This window comes from Panthera pardus, unplaced genomic scaffold (assembly GCF_024362965.1).
Source record: "Panthera pardus isolate Hobbes unplaced genomic scaffold, ASM2436296v1 HiC_scaffold_8, whole genome shotgun sequence".
NCBI classification, from domain to species: Eukaryota; Metazoa; Chordata; class Mammalia; order Carnivora; family Felidae; genus Panthera; species Panthera pardus.
In genome coordinates this window covers 139,220,919-139,241,401 of record NW_026527013.1, presented here as the reverse complement: position 1 = coordinate 139,241,401, position 20,483 = coordinate 139,220,919, and the positions used below count along the sequence as shown (strand labels likewise).

The 20,483-nt window shown below is 37.1% G+C and overlaps 1 protein-coding gene across 16 annotated transcripts in view; it reads left to right on the top strand.

The window, feature by feature from the left end:
* The window catches only part of CADPS2 (calcium dependent secretion activator 2), a 540,953-nt gene that overhangs the window by 416,608 nt on the left and 103,862 nt on the right, over positions 1 to 20,483 (top strand). For 10 of the 16 annotated variants that reach the window (XM_053897639.1, XM_053897632.1, XM_053897626.1 and 7 more), the window contains 3 exons: positions 3,347 to 3,410; positions 6,390 to 6,513; positions 8,539 to 8,559. In XM_053897639.1, the coding sequence (XP_053753614.1) occupies positions 3,347 to 3,410; positions 6,390 to 6,513; positions 8,539 to 8,559 (209 nt within the window). The remainder of the gene's footprint in view (positions 1 to 3,346; positions 3,411 to 6,389; positions 6,514 to 8,538; positions 8,560 to 20,483) is intronic. The other 6 variants (XM_053897630.1, XM_053897641.1, XM_053897631.1 and 3 more) reach the window with 1 other exon arrangement.

Below are 20,483 nucleotides of genomic sequence, written 5' to 3'. Positions count from 1 at the left end.
AGATAATTTACAAAGTATGCTTTTTTTCAACAAATATTAACCTGGACCCATACCTCATACATGATTGAAAAGTTAACCTAAAATGGATAGATCTAGAAAACAGAAAAATGTCTCTGTCCTAAACTAAGCATAGATTCTTAAACACCAAAATCACGATTCATAAATGGAAAAATTTTACCTTAAACTTCAACAACATTAAAAACTTTTGATCTTCCAAAGACATTGAGAGACTAAGAGATACATTCCAGAATGGGAAAAACTGTTTGCACAATACGTATCCCACAAAAGACTTTTTATCCAGAATATATAAATAACTCTTACAACTTAGTAAGAAATGAAACAACTCAATAAAAAAATTATGCTATTTCACCAAAGACATATGGTGAAAAGGCATATGAAAAGATGCTCAACATCATTACTCTTCAGGGAAATACAAACTAAAATACAATGAGGTACTACTATGTCATTAGCATAGCTAAAATTTAAAAATTACTCCCCAAGGTGTTGGCATGGTTGTGAAACTGGACCTAGCCTATGACCTAGGCCATTCCACTTGTAGGTACTCCCCCGAGAGAAATGAAAGCATATGTCCACACAGAGACTTTTATGTGAGTGTTCAAACCTTAACATACCAGCATTATTCCTAATAAACACAATATGAAAATAAGCCAGGTGGCCATCAGTGAGGAATGAACAATGTATTGCAATACTTCTGAGCAGTAAAAAGGAATGAACTGTTGATAGCATAAAAATATATTGAGAGAAATTACATGCAAAGAAATACATGCTATGATTTCTCTTACATAAAATTATAGAAAATACAAATTATTCCAAATGACAAAGTAAATCAGTGGTTGCCTGGGCCCAGTGGGTGGGGAAGGAACATTTGAGGGTCATGAATATATATATTAAGTTGAATGTAGTGATGGTTTCACAGGTGTTTACATATGTCAAAACTTATCAAATTATATATTTTAAATATGTGCAGTTCATTATATATCCTTTATGCCTCTAAATCTATTAAAAACTAAGTACTTCCATAGTGGAAAGTTAGTAGAATCATATTTAAAACTGAAAAATCAAGAATTAGAAATATTAGCATGTAGGTTAGGAATATAACTTTTAAATACTGAAAGAAGTAGCTAAAAGTTAAAAACTTTTTTTTCTGAAGAAATTTACTTGGGGAGTGGGGTGGAAATGACATAAAGAACTTTTTTTCATAAAACGTTTTTAAAAGAAGTTTCCTTTCAGACTATGTGCATATATAACTTTAACAAAAAGAAATCCTGTATTTTAAAATGGATAAGGAAAGGAAACAATTTGTGGGACATGTCTATGCAAGTTCATTTATCTGTGTAATTAATTTACTATGTTAGGAATGAGGGTGATTTTAATTTATTCAGATTAGATATTAAACTTTGTTGAATTTTATTTGATAATTGAGTATGTTCCCCTTTGCTTTGCTATTAGAGAGCTATCAAAGTGGTAAAAACCCAAAATATTTATCCTGAAAGGCAGAACAAAACTATTCCTTTCTTTTAAAACTCATTTTGTAAAGATTAATTAAGCTTCTGTGTAGTTATTTTCTGTACTTTATTGATTCAGGATTACTTGTACTCTGTAAATGTGCTGAATTATTTACACATCATGGGCAGCTAATGCTAATTCAGAACATACCCAGTGGGACCTCAGAGCCCTGAAATGCTAAATGTAATCTGGGGATCAGTAACATTCCATTCATAAAATGTGTCACCCACAGGTTAATGGAAATAAACAATAGGAAAGACAATGGGTGGATTATGCAAATACACTGAAAAGATTTAAGCAGGGGGAGGGGACTATAAGAACCCAATTTGTGTTTTATTTAAACGTGGATTAAGGTTTATGGTACACAAAATGACGAAAGCTACTTTGCTAATTTGCTAATGCTCTAAAAGGCAACACTGCCCAGGAAACAAAACTATCAAAAATAAATTGGTGGTGGTTTTTGTGCATGGGAGCAGAGGGGGGAATGAGAGAATGCATCAAGGCAAGAGTAAGTGAAGGAAATTTTTGACAGTAAATGAAATGATAAACACTGTTGTGAAGAAAAATTTGACTGGATTTATGACATTTTTTTTGCATTTATCTGAAACTAATAAAAGTTTCATAAAACTAAAACCCAGCCCTAATATAAATTTAACAACTGCTTTGTGAGAAATCAGTCTTTAATCACTCTTTAATCACTCTTCAAAATTCACTCCTATAAAATAATTTGAATTTAAAATACACGTGCTTTTAAGGAAACCTGTTCAAATTGCCTTGTGAAAACAGTAATTTCATAGTGAGTTACATCTTAGAAGATGTGTTAACCAAGTCCCTGAATAATGGCAAAGGACATGGAAATATACAAACTTCAAGTTACTAGTGTCAAGATTTCTAATACAGATCCAAGTGGCAGCCTGTGGACAGCTCAGCTGCCTGGAGCACTTGATCTTGGGTGGGGGGCAGTGGTTGGGGGGGTGGGGGGCGAGGCGCTTTACTGAACTGATTCAACAAAGCGAGGAGCTCCAGCAGGATGAAGTGGCCCTGACGTTTTCTGCTCTTTAAGTGGAAAGTGACCTGAAGAGGGACTCCCGTATAAAGAGCCATAAACCTGTTACCACCATGTGTCAACGAACTTCCAAGGAGCCCACTCACTCCCCCAGCTTCTAACCCTGATTTCAGAATGCTAATGTAACCTGTCCTCCAGTTGTGGGGGTGCATTAGGAATACACAGGACTGGAAAGACTGAGGATGACCCACTCTGCTGGCAAACTGCAGAGCTCCCCAAGGTTTATGTGTTTTGTGTGGGGAGGTGCCACCGGCACAGAAGACAAAAAGGGAGAGCTGAAAGCCATTTTTTGTACTAGAAGTTATGACTGGTGGGGGAGGGGGGTGGTGTTTCCATCTCATGCCACACAAGTACAGGAGGAGATGGGCGAAGTCATTTTGTTGATGATAGGGCTTGATAACAACAAACCTTAAGAAATGTTTAGGGAATATGTTTTAATTATCTCTTTAATAGGACCTTTCTGAACATGTATCGTCAAAACTGTAGAACCTTTTCATCACAGTTGACAGCTTACTTACTGTTTAAAGAAACAGTTTCTTACTGTTTAAAGAAAACATTTCTTACTGTTTAAAGAAATTTACAGCATGAACTAGGTAAACTTCTGCTGTTAAAATTTTTCCCAAATGGGCTGATGCTATTTTAACCAACCTTTCACTGTTCTTTAATAATGCCAAGTAATAGAAGAGGGAATTATTTAGCAGTCTTGGATATTAAATGTGTGACTTTTTTTTGTTCCTCCTTTTGTTTTTAAAGATACTGTTTTCCCTTTGGACGACCTGAGGGTGCTCTAAAAGCTACGCTTTCATTACTCGAAAGGGTATGTTTGAACACTACTTTGTAAACACTATTTGCACTCTTAGTGGCTGTGTATTTGAGTTACTAACCCAGGCAGATAAGCCCATTCCTCGCAAGTGTGTTCCCTGAGGCTGTTGGTCACATTTCATCGCTTTGTCATCTGCTTTTACTACAACTCCTCCTATTGACTATTTCTTCCTGTCCGAAACCTTTCTGAAGCCCACCCCGGCCATCCTGTGCCGAGTTGATGGCATCTTGGTAGTATCCATTTTCCCCACCTCTTTCTTTCCCTCATGAGATTTTCTAGTCAAGTATAATTATGTTTTTCAGACTTGATTGTTGCCTTTTATCACCACCCTCCCCCCCGACTTATTTGAACTTCTGTCATGTTTGTCACACCTACAAGAGTTTATCATTTCATATTTACAAACATATCATGCCTTTCATTCTAAATCTCAGAATTCACTTCCACTTATGTTACTTTAAATGAATACACAAATGGAAGAAATTCATTTTCCTTCAACTAAATAGCAAACAAGGTTTTCATATCCATGCTAAAATAACTTACTAATGAAAATACATTCTTCACTCCTGTTTTTGTGGCAGACTAAATTTGAAAGGGAAGAATCATTTTGATATATTTATAAAACTATTTATATGCTGGGTGGATCCTAACAGTTAAGCAATGTGGACAATTCCTTTTCCTTATCAGTATTAGAAACAATTTCTAAGGATCATTTATAGCTCATGATTTGAATGTTCTGGTCCTGATTTATTGACTTCAAACACTTGGTCTTGCCCACTTTCCTGCCAAATGAATTCTAGATTGTTTATTAGCACTTCTATTAAAAGCAAAAAGGGATTTCACGGATTTGAGCACTTGGAAGATGAGGGCTAGAACTGATGAATGTAATGAGATCTTTGGATTATACATTGGTTTCCGCTGTATATCCCTGTCTTACTGTTCCCTGTGCATCATGTGATAGAAATATCATTATAGTAGTGACCTGTTTTATTTGAATTTTTATAATAAAGCTGCACGTAACCTAGGCTTTTCAAAGTATTCATTTCATCCAGTTCATTAAGATATCATAGAAAAGATAAAATCTTTACAGAGAGCTTTACTTTTGGAATGGCATCCCATCCTGGGGACCTAATACAACCTCTCTGTGTTCCGGTTTCCACGGTGGAGCCTCCGTCCTCCCCCCATCATGGAAGAGTTAGTAATAGCAGAGATGCTCTCACGCCCTGACAGACGGCAGGATGAACAGTGACCTTTTTCCCAGTTATAGTCGCTAATCATGTCTCTTGCTGAACTGAGACAGAAATGGGAGGGCCACTTCTTCATTTTCACATCTCTGTATTTATTGACATCTTAGAAAAAATAAATCTCCATGTGAATTCTTCATACTTATTATGCCTTGGAAGAAATGGAGAAGATACAGGAGATAAGCTGGGTCTCTCTTTCGCACTTGCGCCCTAACATTGCCCTTTTCCAGGAAAGAGGTTACAGTTCCCTCCATTCCAAATTAAATACCCAGCTCCTGGATACTATGAACTATAACCCAATTTCATTCCTGGACTCGTCTCTGTAACAGACCATATACATTCTAATTTCAGCAGCTCTATTATTTAGAAGTGTACCACCAGGGGAAGGCCTGATAGTAAAGCTCATCATTCTGCGTGTGGGACAAAATTAATATTAAATTTAAATCTTACTAATAATCACATTAAAAATAATAGTACACGTTAAAGCTTTTTTTTTTTTTTTTTTTTTTTTTTTTTTTTTTACTATGAGCCGAAGGGTTTTTCTGCCTATAAAGACTCTGATGTGTAGTCCTAATTAAAGTGCCAAATACGTGTAAAATATGTTAAAAATTTTTAATATGAAACTATGAAGAATAATTGAATTTGATGGGAAGGATGTTTTTCAGTGATAAAGTTTGCTGTTTTGAAAAGGAAACCTTGCCTGACAAAATATGTTGTGAAAGACCACCAGTGCTTAAGTGGTTGAATAAATTTGAGATTATAAAATCCTTCGTGCCGAGGCTGATCAAAAGAGAATGAAGTAATAAAGCATGGATGTTTTCATGCTCTTTTGATGATTCTTTAAGGTGAAAGACTAATAGAATAGTAAGAATACTTACTGTTCTTGTCTTCTTATACTCACGTTTTGCCATATATTTTATAATTTGAATATAAGCAAAACCAGAAAAGCTGCATTAAATATATGGAAAAATAGTTCTGGACTAATGGTATAATCAAAACTGTAAGCAATTTTATCACTGAAAAAGTTTTAAGGAAAATTATCAATGAGTCATTATAAAAGTGCTTAAATACATAATATCTTGAATTCTGGATATGATTGCATTTTAGCCTTGCCAGTGATAATACTTATAAAGGAAAAAAATCTAAAAATACAGTTAAGAACTCAACAGAAAATAATCTGTTCTTTTTAATTTCAGAAAGTTTCTGTGTGTTTTAACACAGAAATGCCATTCATTTCACTAAAACAAAAGATTTTTTTCCCTCTCAGCAGATCACAGGAATTAGTTTGTGAGAATTAGAGATCTTGATTTTTATAGAGCTCAAAAACGGTGCTTGTTATTAATGGAACTTTGTTACTGTTTTCGTATATATTGCTCAAAAGATTTAAAGCTTTTAAATTAGGGATGTGCAAGAGAAACTTTATTGCTTGTCCCAAGGACTATAATCCTGATCTGAAACAGCTGCTCTAACGGTGCCTTGGGCCCCTGGAGGAAAAGTGACAGTCCTCACACTGAATGGTGGTTTGGCCTAGGGGAGGTTTTGATGTGCATAAATGAGGCTTAGACAGGAGGAGCCAAGATTGGAGGATTATGTTCCCAGTTGTGATGTGCCGACTCATTACTTTCCCTCAATGTTACCTAGGACCCCTTCCTGGTAATAGATATAGGACAATTTGTATAATTTGATTTTAGTATCTGTTTTATGCAATCTCTCCCTCTCTTCCTCTCTTTAGGTCTTAATGAAAGATATTGCCACTCCCATACCAGCAGAAGAGGTGAAAAAAGTGGTCAGAAAATGTCTCGAGAAAGCTGCCTTGATCAATTACACCAGACTCACAGAATATGCCAAAATAGAAGGTCAGTGCAGTGAGCAATTGCCGAAGTGGCAGTGAGAGCCAACAATGCCTATTAACTGAATTTTCTGTGAGAAGTTCTTTCCTTTCCTGAACAAACCTGTACCGTGGCAAAGGGAAATGTCTCATTAAAATCTCAGCTGGTGAACTGAAGAGCTTTTTCCTATTCATTGCTTTAATATGCCTCCTGGGACTCTGCTTGAATGAAAGACCCAGGATTCGTGCTTAAGTTGTCCTTTGTTCTTATTTTGAGTTTTCAGGGAACCAAAAGGTGTTTTCATGGGTTGTATTTTTTGACATTACCGTAAGTATGTCTGACATTTCAACTGTAGGTAGTGTCTTCTTTCCTGATCAGTAACAGTGTAGTATTACATAATTTTATTTTCTGTTCAACAGTGTTGTTCAGAGAAGGAGGAAACTTGTTGATTATGATGAGGGCCAAAATAAACTGACAGAATTCCCTGCAACTTCTCATTGCTTGCAATATATTAACACATTTGAATGATTACATCTCTTGAGAGGACTGCACTTTTTTTTTCCCTCTTCCTTCAGATTTCACTCATTAAGATTACTGAGGTTTAAGATGCTTAGAAATAACTAAATTGAAATTTGTGGCAAAGACAAAAAAATGGGCTTTATTCGACAATCCTTTGATATGATTAAAAATGATAGAAAGGGCCTCAAAGTTTTTGCTCTAATTATTCATAAAACTGGCTTGTGTCGTCCATGTAGCATTCACTTAGGAAAAGTTTGCAAAGTTAAATGCGTATATCTAAAAATAAAGGCAAATCCTCTGTTAGAAAAATTTTAGTAACTTTTAATATAAAATTGTACTGAATTATAAATTTGTTAATTATTGATGTGAAGATAGTTTTATCAAAAGTGGTACAATGAAAAAGATTGATTATAATTGGCTGTGTTATATCCTTTTTTTCTCTCCGAATCCGATCAAGCTTTCTAACAAGCATGCAATAACCAACCTCCTGAGTGATTAACAAAAAAGCCATCCCATCACTATAGCAACCAATATTATATCACGAGAGTAACAACATGAAACCTCCTTAGTTACCAGTTTAACATCATTAATTATGATATCATGTTGTGTTAAAGCAAAAGCAATGAATATTAGCTCATTTGGGGAAAGTGGAAGATAAACAGATTGGTTTTCACATCATGAATACTCATTCAAACAATCTTCGTGTTTTGAACATTGTGTGTTGTGAACATGGGTTGAAAGAATCGTTATAAAAATAGACCTATTAAAACCTTTCAAATCTAGTAAAGGGAAAAAAGTTTGTGCACAATTTGAATAAACACAGTATTGTTTTATTCAAGTGTTTAAACTCAATCCAAAAAAAAAAAAAAAACCCTATGAGAATCCTTTTGTTCTTAACTGGCCATTCCAGTTAGTATTTTTGACCATTGTGCAAGAATACTGAAAACATAGGTTGTTTCTATTTTCTAGTCCTAGAGTCCATTTTAACATGGACAAATAAAATTGTCCCAGCCATGGATCACTTTTGTTAATTAGTTAGACAAACGTGTTAACACTGGTGGTCAAAAGACATAGCTGTTCCTCTGGATCACACATGAAAACAAGTCTGTGTTAGAGAAAATCCTATTCTGGGACCAAATGAACAGTGAGCAGGGAGCTCTCATAGCTCTTTCCTTTCTGGAGTCATCTGTCTCTTACTTCTAGTCTACTGTGAGAATATTCTAGAAAATGGATCCTAGGAATCTAGGTGGGACTACTGAGCAGTCTCCATTTTCAGAAAAACAAAATGCATGCTTATTATATGAGAAAACGTCTATGCATTTCATTTTCTCCCTTCCTTCCCACCCCCTTTTGTGTATGTTAAAAAATAAAGCGCTTTTTGCTTTATGCTCAGGATCAGACCAAGAACAAAATCAAATTTAAGTTAGATATAGGAAGTGGGCCACTTTTCTTTGCTTAATTGACTTTCTGCATTATGCGAGCAACATGGGTAGAGTCTGCTTTTTTCCTAAATTGTCTTTTCTTATGTTTTAGGCCCAGCAGAAAAGGAAGCAGGTAATGGATGTTTGTGCATGCACGTGCTGTTGTTTCTTTTGTGGCATGATGTTTGATATTGATGAATAGCTGTCTGCTTTTCAGGGCTCCTGTTAGATGACTTTGATTAAGATACTGAAAATACTTTCATTTTGGGAGAACTATTGTTAATGCTCTGTTGGTAAAATACAGGCCGTTTATCTCTGTTAAAGTTCAGCAGCGTTTTTCATACGAACTCAAAGCCAAAAATCGGAGGCTGTATTAATGTTTTAAGCATGGACACTAATCTTTTTTGGAAGCTGTAGCCAATATTTGGAGGGCTCTTACAGCTAGAGAAGAGGACGATCTTTCCTTTATCACTGCTGAAAAATAACACAGTGAAAAGCATAAATGCTATTAAATAAGAAGTAAGAAGCTCTTAACTTTGAAAGTTGCTAATCACAGGAATGAGCAGGGATTATGAAGTCCTAGTCTCAGGAAATTGCTAGGAAAGTGTTCTCCGGATCTCTGAATTTTTAAAGGTTTTTTTACTTTTCTCTTATGCCACTTATCACAGTTGTAATTAATTTAATTATGTGCTGTTATCTGTTTATCTTGTCTGTCTCTTCTTTAGCCCCTTGCCAGCAGGGTCTTTATGGACTGTGTTCACTGTTGCATCCCGGCACCCAGCCCTGCACCACTGGCCCCAAGTAGGCTCTCGGTGCTTTGGAGAGAGAGGAGAGCTTAGCTAGTTAGTTCCATGGGGCAAGAGCCCAGGGATGAACCTTTCTAGTCCGAGTTTCCCTGTCTCATTTAAAGCCTACATGCAGTGTTATAGACAAGTTTGGGTTGGTTTTAACTGAAGTCTTCGACTAAAGGGTTCTCTTTCTGTTTTCCTAACTCTTTCCATTCTGTTTCAGCATTTGACCCCAGAAAGTGTGAGGAACAAAACACTCTGAGCCAGGAGAAGGGGAAAGAACACACCCATGATGACCACTAAAGTGCACTTTTGAGACTACCATCACTTCTTAAGACAGCCCATTGTAATAGCAACAGTCCTGTTCTCTTTAACAAACTTCTTCAAAATCTCTTAGGGCATTTCATCCACTGCAGTGTTCCTGTAGTGAAAATAGGTTTTTATATAGTTGACACACAGGAAGTCTGGGGTTGTTAGGGCTTTCCCACTGACACAGAGTAAATAAATCAGCCAGCTGGGACTTGCATCAGGTGTCCTGATCCCCAGCCTACCAAGGCTATGCTCCTTCCCCTGTGAAATATGAGGGAGTCACAGCACGTCTTCATGAAGGTTGAAGTGGAGGAACCATGTAGAGTTGCACACATTCCCATTAAAAAGAAGAGAGAACGAGAAAGTTGCTGTCCCTCATGTACCTCACTTCCAGACAGAAGCCTTCCCTTCACGCATTTCTGGCATCCATATGACTGTTCAACTCTAGAGGTTGATGATGCTAGGAAAAATACTTTCCTTAAAATTAAATTATAAGAGGGGCGCCCGGCTGGCTCAGTCGGTGGAACATGTGACTCTTGATCTCAGGGTTGTGAGTTTGAGCCCTACTTTGGGTGTAGAGATTACTTAAAAATCTTAAAAAAAAAAAAAAAAAAAAAAAAAAAAAGGTTTTAAGTTAAAAAAAAAAAAAAAAAGAAAGGCCCAGATGGAAGAGAGAAAAAAATCAGTGTATAGTCTAGATGATTTCAGTGGATTGAAGGGATAGTTAATCTCAGTTGAAGAATGTTGTGAAATAATAAAAGAGAGGTTTTTTAAAAAAACGTAGTTCTATTGCTTTGGTTGCATTTGGTAGCAAGTTTAAGAGAGTTACCTAATGTTCTTGGGGGTGTAAATGACTCAAAATGAGAATGTCAGTTACATGTGTAAGAGCTCAAATGCTTCCAAGCAGTATTCTCTTGGGCATTATGATAATTTTCCTCGGTTAGTTTGTACCGTGTAGACAAGAGTTGAATTCTGCCCAAGATTGGTCTTCATTTTGTCATCTGTTGACAGTTCCCTCAGAGGTTTTGTTTTCGTTTTTGTTTTATTTACTCTGCTTCATTAGTTCCTAAAACAACTCTAGAAAACAGATATTTCATAGAAGAGGTAACCAAGACTATAGAAAAAGTCCGTAACTTTCACAAAGGTGTGCTGTTGTTATTCAATTCAGCAGACATGAGATGTGTACCCGTGCCTCTCAGATATGGAGCGTGTTCTGTCCGCTGGTTGCTCTGCCTCTGGGGCTGTCCCGTTCTGAGGCACAGTGCAAGAGCCAAGGGGTCGCCTTTGCCAAAAGTATAGATATTTACTTAATAGTAAGAGCAAACACTCATTAGTAGGAACTGTTTTAAGCACTTTGCATGTGTCCATTCATCCTTTACGATAAATATTTCTATTACTGCTTTTTTAGGAAACTGAAGCAGAGAAGTCACTAGTCATACATCCAGAGACCACTAGGAAGCAGGAGATTAGAACACAGTGTCTCCCTTTCAAACTGTCATTTTATTTTCCTTGGTCTTTCTCCCTCCCTTTTCTTAGTGAGTGAGCCTGTGTAGTTAAGTTTGTGTTCAGTTAAACTGCATGGGCATTTGAAAGGAGGTCTGGAGCAGTGTGGTTCATAGAATTATGATGAAAGCTGTAGATATAACTTAAAATTTTCTAGTAATCGCATTAAAGAGGTAAAAAGAAATGGAAAATTAATAATAGTTCTTTAACCCAATATATCTAAAATATTCCTTTAAAGTATATTCAATATAGAAAATTGAGATATTTTACAGTATTTTTTCATATGTAGTCCTTGAAATCTGGTGTGTATTTTTACTAGCACATTTTGATGCCCCATTTCAAGTACTTGTTTACCACATGTGACTATGGCTGCTGAATTAATCGGACAGCACAGATCCCATGGTAAGGCTAGGAACTGGACTCCAAAATCCGAAGCTTTTTGTTTTTATGCTCACATATCTCACAGCATCAGGTGTTGAAAGGGATTAAAATTTGCAACCTTGCCCCCCCCCAACCCATACGTCGCCTCTCTTTCCCTCCCCTATTTTATTTTTCTCTGCAGCACTTGTATTCTAGCCCATGATATGGTTCATTCATCCTACTCTTGTCCTAGAGCGGTAGCTCCACCAGGGCAGGACTTTTGTGTTTTAGTAGCTGCTGTATCTCCAGTGCCTGAAAAAGGTGCCTGGCACATGTTTGGTACTCAATAAATATTTGTTGAATAAATGAATGAGTTTATGGCACAGAATGATCAAGCTATTTATAGCAGAGAGAACATGTATAAATTGGCAAGCTGGCTTACAAAAGGTCATTCAAATCAATCACTAATCAGAAATATGAGAGCAAAAACTAACCACTTAAAAATAACGAGATTGGAGGGACACCTGGGTGGCTCAGTTAGTTTAGCATCCAAATTTGGCTTAGGTCATGATCTCGCAAGTGATGAGTGGGTGAGAGCCTGGCCTCGGGCTCTGTGACAGCTTAGAGCCTGGAGCCTGCTTCAGTTTCTCTGTCTCCCGCTCTCCTGCCCCTCTCTGCCCTCTCCTGCTTATGCTCTCTCTCTCTCAAAAATAAACATGCATTAAAAAAGTTTTTTTAAATAACAAGATTGGACAAATTAAACCAGAATTCCACGCTCTTACCATGGGTGTGGGACTCTAACCCTGGATCACAGCAGCCAGAGGTAATGGAGAACAGTGGCGTTAACAGTAGTTAGGACTCTAACCTGTTTCATTGTTTCCATAATTCAACATATGCTCAGTTGGACTTCTAGTTCTCTTCCATCCTTGGGAATTCTTCCCATTCTCCATCGGCAGCACGTATTTGCAGAAAAAAGGAATTTTACAACTTTGTAATAAATGAAATAAACAACCTCTCTCTAAATGTCTTCTTTCCTCCCTAGATATCTTTGCATTTGTTTCATGAGAACAGAGTTCATTTTCAGAACTTAATATTTCTACAAGGCATTTTTTTTTAATTCTAAGAAATATCTGAGAGCTACACGGTTGCAAAAATCGACTGGTGCTCTTCCTCGATTTAATTTTATCACAACTGTGTATTTAACAATAAGATCCTTTTTACAGTATTTATAGTCTAGGGTTCAAAAAGGTACTGCAACTTCATCTTCCTAATTGTGTCTTTTTTTAAATTTAAATCACATACCTTTTTGATGCAAACTAGCTCTTTTTAAAGGAGAATCAATTCCTTACTTCAGGGAGTTTCTTATAGACAAGAACAGCAGTCTAGTAACAGTCCCTGCTATCTCCTGAAAACTAGGTATCATGTGAGGGCTTATGATAAAAGAGAGAGACGGCTCATTAGAGCTTGCCTTGACCTGAGATCTTTTGCATAGACTTGGTAGCTAGGCTTATTGTGAATCTCAAAACATGGAGGTGCCCTAAACAAAAGGTAGCATGGAATGAACTGGCAAGAGCTTTGTGCACTGAGGATCTGTCTGGGCCCTTTGGTTGCCAGGTTCCCAGGTCTAACCCCCAAGTGCTCTCATTTTCAAAGTCTCGGTTGAACAGGTAGAGATGCTTTCCCAGAGGGCCACACTGCTTGCTTTCCTTGAGAGAAGTTGCACTTTGGCAGGCCTTACGTCATTAGGATGTGTTTGCCATCGGGGTGGCATTTTAATTTAGCACTCCACTGCCAGAGTATAGCGATAAATAATAAATAAAATCCGTTCTTAAGTGCATGTGTGTGTAGAAGTTGAGTAGATCAAAAGCATACTTGATGAAAATATTTTTTTTGTTAGTGAATAATTTCTTACTAATATTTCTAGGATAACATAACCATTTTCTCTCATAAAAGTTATATTTTCTTATAAATTTGATTTTAAAAATTTTGAATATGTTATGATGAATTCAGGTTACTGATATCTCTAAATAATAGTCCTGAAATTTTGCATTCCCATAAGAATTGACAGTGCTCTGCAGGAAGTGATTTGTGTATTAGAAGAAACAATTCTCACCTTAAAAACTATAAAGCAAAGTTGAAGAATTAAAGAATTTTTTTGTAGCCTTTGTTAGCGTGGCTTGGACAGTAGGACTTTGGCACGAAAACCTTTATGACCATTTGTGCTTCTGAGTCACCTGATGACTTACAGACAAATTGTTAAATGTAATTTCTGACTCTAAAAGAGAACATCTTATTGTTGTCTTCAAAATGAGAAAATTAAATCTAAAAAGAGCTTTTAGTTTATAAAACAATATATGTACATAGCGTAAACATTTGCTGCCTGAGCTATGTCATCTGGATAGGGACCAACTTAAAATTTATTTTTGTACTATATGCAGAGAAAAAGTATTTTTCAGATGATCAGTGGACTCTTTAAATTACCTGAGAAGATAAATTTTTCTGATAGCTCTAAGTGACTTTTATTCCATTATCTAATATGCATCGGAAATGTTAATTTTAAACTATTTTTTCAACATGTTCCCATCAATATGTTGAGTGAAATGTTTTTAACACCCACTTCCTTGCTACCCCAGTAGCTTCATTCTATATGTCATATATACCAGAAAATATTATGACCATATTCTCTTTTCAGTACTATGTAAGTAATACGAATTTACTTTGGCCATTTCTACATCTAATTTGGAATGAATGAGGATTTGTAATATGTTTATTTGCTTCAGCTTTTTTCCCACCACCTCACTAGCCTCACAAGATAGCAGCCCCACACTGGATAATTTGTGCTCACACCAGTTAGTTAACTCATGACAGTGTTGACAAATTAATTCCTATGAATCAAGAGATGTTTGGGGGACAAACAGGAGTTGCAGGGATTATTGACGAGAAGAGGCCAATGAAGACATTGGCTTCCATCCGACAGGGCTTTCCAGCTGTGCATGTACCTTCAGTCAGCTCAAGACAGACTTAAGACAGGAAGAGTGTGCTGTGCAGTTGTACAGTGGCTGTCTGCACACTCAGGTGACCAACTAAGAGAAAAGTCAACTGAGGACACAAGGAGCACCCTGTATACCAGTGACAGTATGATGGTAATGCTTGGAACCCTCTCAGGACCACTGCACGTACTACCCACAGCTTTAGTGACCAAAGGATGAGGGTTCTGTCAACTCCAGACAAACCATGGAGACATTCAAGGACACTTGGCACTCTCTCCTCATATTGGTTCTGTCTGCATTTCATTAATATTCTTCTTGATTCGTTTGTGTGTAATTGTGAGGAAGCATTAGTATCTGTCACTCAGTTAACAACTGCTGACAGTACCGTCCTGCTGCCTCTGGTTATGACTTTTCACCCTTTACGTTGGAGTTAATATTACCAACACTGGATGATTCGTCGTGCCTCCGCTGAGGTGTTCTGTGACCAAATGGAGTGGCATCTGTCCTTGATTCACAGTCTTTGTCGTGAGTCATCCACCATTTCCTTCTTTGTTTTTGTAGTAGAAGTTATAATGGATAAGGAGAGTCTCAGTCAGGGATGGTCATAGCTAATCCCATATTCAAGGTGAAGCTTGACTCAATCTTGATTGATGTTCTCTTTCCAAATCAGGCTATCACAGGAATTTGATCTTCAGTTTAAATGACAGCTAAGTTTAGGGTATTCGAGGGCAGTCCCTTCTTTTCCACCTTGGAAGCATAGTAATCCTCAGCTCTGTAGGCTCTATACCTATAAACTTCTTGGCATCTCCACCCATCCAGGTCTCCTGTTCTCCAGCATCAAGGGATGAGGTATCTTCCTCTTCAAGGTAGACTCATCCAACCTGTGATATTGATCTCAATTGCACCTACTTCTTTTTGGGTGGAATTTACTCCATCATATATCTCTTCTTTCTCCTGTGGTTAGTTCCTCCATCTTCCTTCTACATATTTCATTTCCATCTATAACCATGGTATCTCCATAAATAAAGCAGCCTTACCCTGATCTTCCATTGCTTGCCATCTGCCATCCAAAGAGCAGCTTACGCTCACATTCATTTCAATCACCTTCACTTCACTTGTCCGTTCCAACGAGTTTGGTTGCCAGTCCCCAGTCTGTCTTGTGGGGAGTTCTAGCCTGGAGTATGGCTGAGCAGAGAGGGAGTGAAGGGTCGTTGCCTTGAGACCATCAGTTCCTTTTGCCTTTGGAGTTGGTAGCAGTAGGCCAGGTGGCTGTTATCTGTGGCTTTATCAAAACTGGGCCCAGCTGTGCTGCCATGAGCTGAAAACCGGAATGAGCTGAGCCCCTCTCAGGCAGTCATGCCTTCAGTCCTCTGTATCCCAACTTCTAGCCTAGTGGATTACAACCTAAGGAGACTTTTGGTCAAGTACTGCAGCTTTGAATCTAGCAGATTAACAGTGAATCCATGTCCTTAGAAGTTGCCTAATGGGTTAGTAGCAAAAGGAAATTAGTAGTAGTATTGGTCTTGTATTCTGGGATCCTCTACTCCAAAGCCTAAGTTTCTCTGTCCTCAAAGGACACACAGGCAAGCACCTGCCTATCATTCCATCCTGAGTTTCTCCAATGACCATGAGCTTTCAAGTCAAAATGGATTCCTGAGGAGTTACAGCCCCTTATAAAAGACAGTAAACTAAATGATATGTGTCATCTCGAACTTACTATTCTTAGGAGCAAAAATTTACCTTAAGCATAATATACTCAAGGATATATTGGAAGATTCTAGAAATATGCAGGAACAAGAAGTCATGAGAAACCAATTGGAAATATTGAGTATGAAACATTAGGTATGAAAATAATATGGTAAGAAACATTGGATACAGGATGAATACAGCTGAAGAGCTTGTCATCTGGGAGATTAGTGAGAGCAGCAGGAAAGGTGAAGATGTAGACAGTGTAAAAAGAAAGTGAAGTGATGTGGAGAATAGAAAGAGTAAGATAGACTTCCATCAGACTGGTTACGAAAAAAATTCAGGTAAATATAATATGAAAAATAATTAGAGACACAAGAGGTATAGAAAATAATGGAAGAGTATTATGAACAAAGACAAAAATTGAAAGTCTAGATGAAATTGATTACATTTCTTAAAAACCCATATTGGTGTGGTCAACACAAGAAATGAGACTCAGGCTATTAAGTTTTAAAGTAATTGAAATGGTTGTGAAAACCCTCCCTTTCCCAGATCCCTAAGCCTGGTTGGTTTTGGAGGTGAGTTCTACCATATTTTTAAGGAAAAAATCCTATCCAAAATAAGTTCAATGAAGTGGAAAATGAATGAATGCTGTCCAGTCCATTTCATGAGGCAAATACAATCTTAATTTCCAAACCTGGTAAAGGCAGTAGAACAAAAGAACGTTATTACAGGCCCATTTCATTGTGAGCCTATATATGCAAAACCCCTAAGTGTAAGCCTACAGAATCCAACAGTTAATTGGGAAAATAATCAACGGGGTTTATCCCAGAAATATAAAAGGAGTTCAACATTAGGAAACAAACTAAAAGCAAGAATCCTACCTCAAGAGACGTAAAAAAAAAGAAAAGTATGTGGAAAATTATACTGTGAGCATCTTGGAATTTCTTAGCTTTATAAAACCCATATGGAAAAAAACCTACACCAAATATTTTACATAATGAAGGAAGTTAGAGGCATTCCCACTAGGGTTTGTGATGGTTACTTCCAGTATTGTCACAACACTGGGAGTCTTGGACAGCATGAAAGAAATGAAAAAAGTAAATCCAAAGAATGGAAAGAGGAGATAAAACCATCATTGCAGATGAAATGACCATCTGCCTAGAAAATCCAACAGGATCTACATAGAACCTTTTATATTAAGTGTTCAGCCAGGTTGCCAGCTATAAAATCAACCTAAAATCCATAGCCTCTCTCTACACCAGTAGTTCTCGAATAATTTAGTCTCACAAACTTAGTACACTCTAAAAATCAGATCCCAAAAAGCTTTTGTTCAGATAGGTTGTTTACCAGTATTTACCATACTAGAAGAAAAACATAGAGAAATTCATAAAATATTACTCTTTACAAAGAGCAATAGCAAACCCATTACCTGTCAACATAAATAGCTTTATAAAAAATTTTTTGCACACCTCTTTAATGGCTGTCTTCAGAGAAGACAGCTGGATTCTCATAGGCACTTCACACTGAGTCTATTACAATATGTTATTTTGGTTGATACATGTTTTTTAAAAATCGACATATACTGATCTGCAGTGGGAAAAGGGGAAAGTATTTTAATAGACTTTTTAGATAATTGTGGGTTTCTGTGTTATTATACTAAAGCTTGGCAAGTGATAATTTCTTATGGGTTAATTGCAATGTCGAATCTGAAAGCCTATCAATGAACTTTTCATGCTATTAAATCCAGTTGGTTCATCATGTACTTTGAATACATTTTTCACCATGCATGATTTTTTAACACCATGTACTAATCATTTGGTCCACTGAGTTAAGATACTCTTAGTGTTAACAAGTATAATAAAGTCACCCTTGTTAATATCACCTGTCTCATCAGAAAAGTCTCAAAGTCTTGGAAAGCTGTCAAGTGCATGACAGATACAGGTTTACTAAAATTCTAATTTTCCTTGAAAGCTTTAATTTTATAATTAGCAACAAATACTATTTAAGTGACAGGTTTCCTTAATTTTTCAGAAAACGTCTACCAAATATCCCCAAGTCTGAATAACCATATTTTTGTCCATCGGTAGGCTTTTCAACTAAAAAATGGTTCTCTGAAAATAAAACCATTCAGCCTAGACTGAAACAAGCACACACTTTTACTTTAGACAATCATTACGCTTCAGTATGCAGATGTGCCTAATGCCAAGTTCTCATTTTGTCACAGACGATATTTAAAAATGTATACTCAGGGGAGAGATTCAATAAAGTGGGTGGTTTTTTTACTGTTTTATCAAGGACTTTTGTACGTAAAACTGGCTTTTTTCTTGCATGCACGGGGGTAAAGAACCCAGTGATTATAATTTAGCACCACAGCCTTGATTCATGCTAAGGTAACAACAGTTTTACCTGCCACTGCTTTTGTACCATCACTGTGAAGATCAACTAAGTCAAAAAGGCAAGAACATTTCAGTATTATTATGAAAATACTTTTGCACTCACAGATCCCTGAAAGGTCCTGGGGATCTGCGGTGGTCTGCAAACCACAGTCAGAGAACCACTGCCTAGAAACCACTAACCACCATCAGTTAACTGCCTAGAAAATATTAACCAAAAGTATCTTTTACAGTAACCACCAAACTTCCAGGAATTAACTTTGCCAAAAACATGCAAAACTTCCTAGACCTCTAAAGAAAATTTTGAAACTCAGAGGTCATAAAGAGAGATCTAAATAGATGTAAGATAGTCCTTGCCCTTAAGAGAGAGGACTTGACAGTATGATATTTAAACTCTCCCCCCAAATGTATAAATTAATTGCAGTGTCTGTTGGAATTCCAGAGGTTTTTTTTTTTTTTTTAAGAACGTGATAAATTGAAAATATAAGTGGAAGAATAAAGGATACTGAATAAGTCAACTTAAGAAAATAAAACGCATGGAGACTTGCCTTGGCCGACACTAAGATTACAAAACTATCACCAAAGCCTGTGAAGAAGAATCTACAGGCTCACATACCGACGGGAGCCTGCTGTGCTTCATCCATAATAAAATGGACCATAAACCAGTGGGGAAAGGATGGACTGTTTCGAAGATGATGCTAGAAAGAAGGGCTTACTAAATGGACAAAAAATAAACTGAATCCCTCTCTGGTGGAAGCATGGCCTCCAGAGAGATCAGAAACCTCAATGTAATGAAGAAAATGTCTACTGCTATGGATTTAGTGTTTCTCTTTATTTTTTTGAAAGTTTGAGAGCGAACGAGTTGGGAGAGGAAGAGAGAATCGCAAGCAGGCCCCAAGCTATCAGCTCAAAGCCCAGCGTGGGGCTTGATCTCACAACCACGAGATCATAACCTAAACCAAAACCAAAAGTCAGACGCTTAACTGACTGAGCCACCCAGGCTCCCTGGTATTTCTCTTTATTGTAACTATCCCCAACTAATGTTTTTACCTTTTTGCTTCCTTGGTAATTTCTCAAGCTTGTCTGGTATCTATTTGAGATATGTAGCAAAATTGTTTTTAACTTTCTGATAAAACCTAGCATGTTCCAGTGTAGTTACTTCATTTTCTACATAGAATTGTCAGCTAACCATCTGTCCTTGAGAAAAATACTTGACCACTCTGAAGTGATGCCGTGAAAGCTTCCATGAATCCTACGGATTCCCAGTTGCAAGAGAGAAAAGATTCAGAAGATAATATAAGGGAGCTACACAAAATAATGCATCAAGAGTACTTAATTGAATATATCCCAGATTGCCCATGAGCTGGAAAAACATTATATTCCCCCCAAACCTTCTCTTTGATGAATATTTGCCTTCTGTAGAAATTCTTAACAAGAACATAAGCACCTCCTGAGAAAAACCAAGCATTTATGTAATGTCTCCTTCAGTGTGCCCCTTACCGGGAATTATTCCCTCAGCCATGATCTCTAACACTCTGAACAGCTCTTGCTAAAGTCTTCTCTCCTTCCTCTGAAGATGCATGGAAATCTCATTACAAGTGTTCAACACCTGTTCCCTAAAAGGTCTCAAAAAGGATGTCAGTTTACTCAGCTCACTTGACAATGTGTCATGTTTTATTTTTTTTTTTACTTTCACATGGAATGTGGTGCACAGATAAATGCAGCCTTGGAATAGCAAGTTTTCTTATGAGCCATTTGGTAGAATTTATCATTCTCTAAATCCATAGTTTGTAACCCACTGATTGGTGACCTTTTCATTTATTTACTAACGTGTGTCAACAGGTAAACCAAGTGACATATAGCCCTGTGGCTCCTGCAGCACCTTGTTAATCTGAGTAGTTTAGATGTATTAAAAAGTCTTTTCCAGTTGGACAAAACCAGAGTAATGCAAACTGACAGATTTCACCTCTTGATAGCTCAATAGAGTTTGTAAGGACCCAGAGCCTGGACAGGTGAATAGTTTTA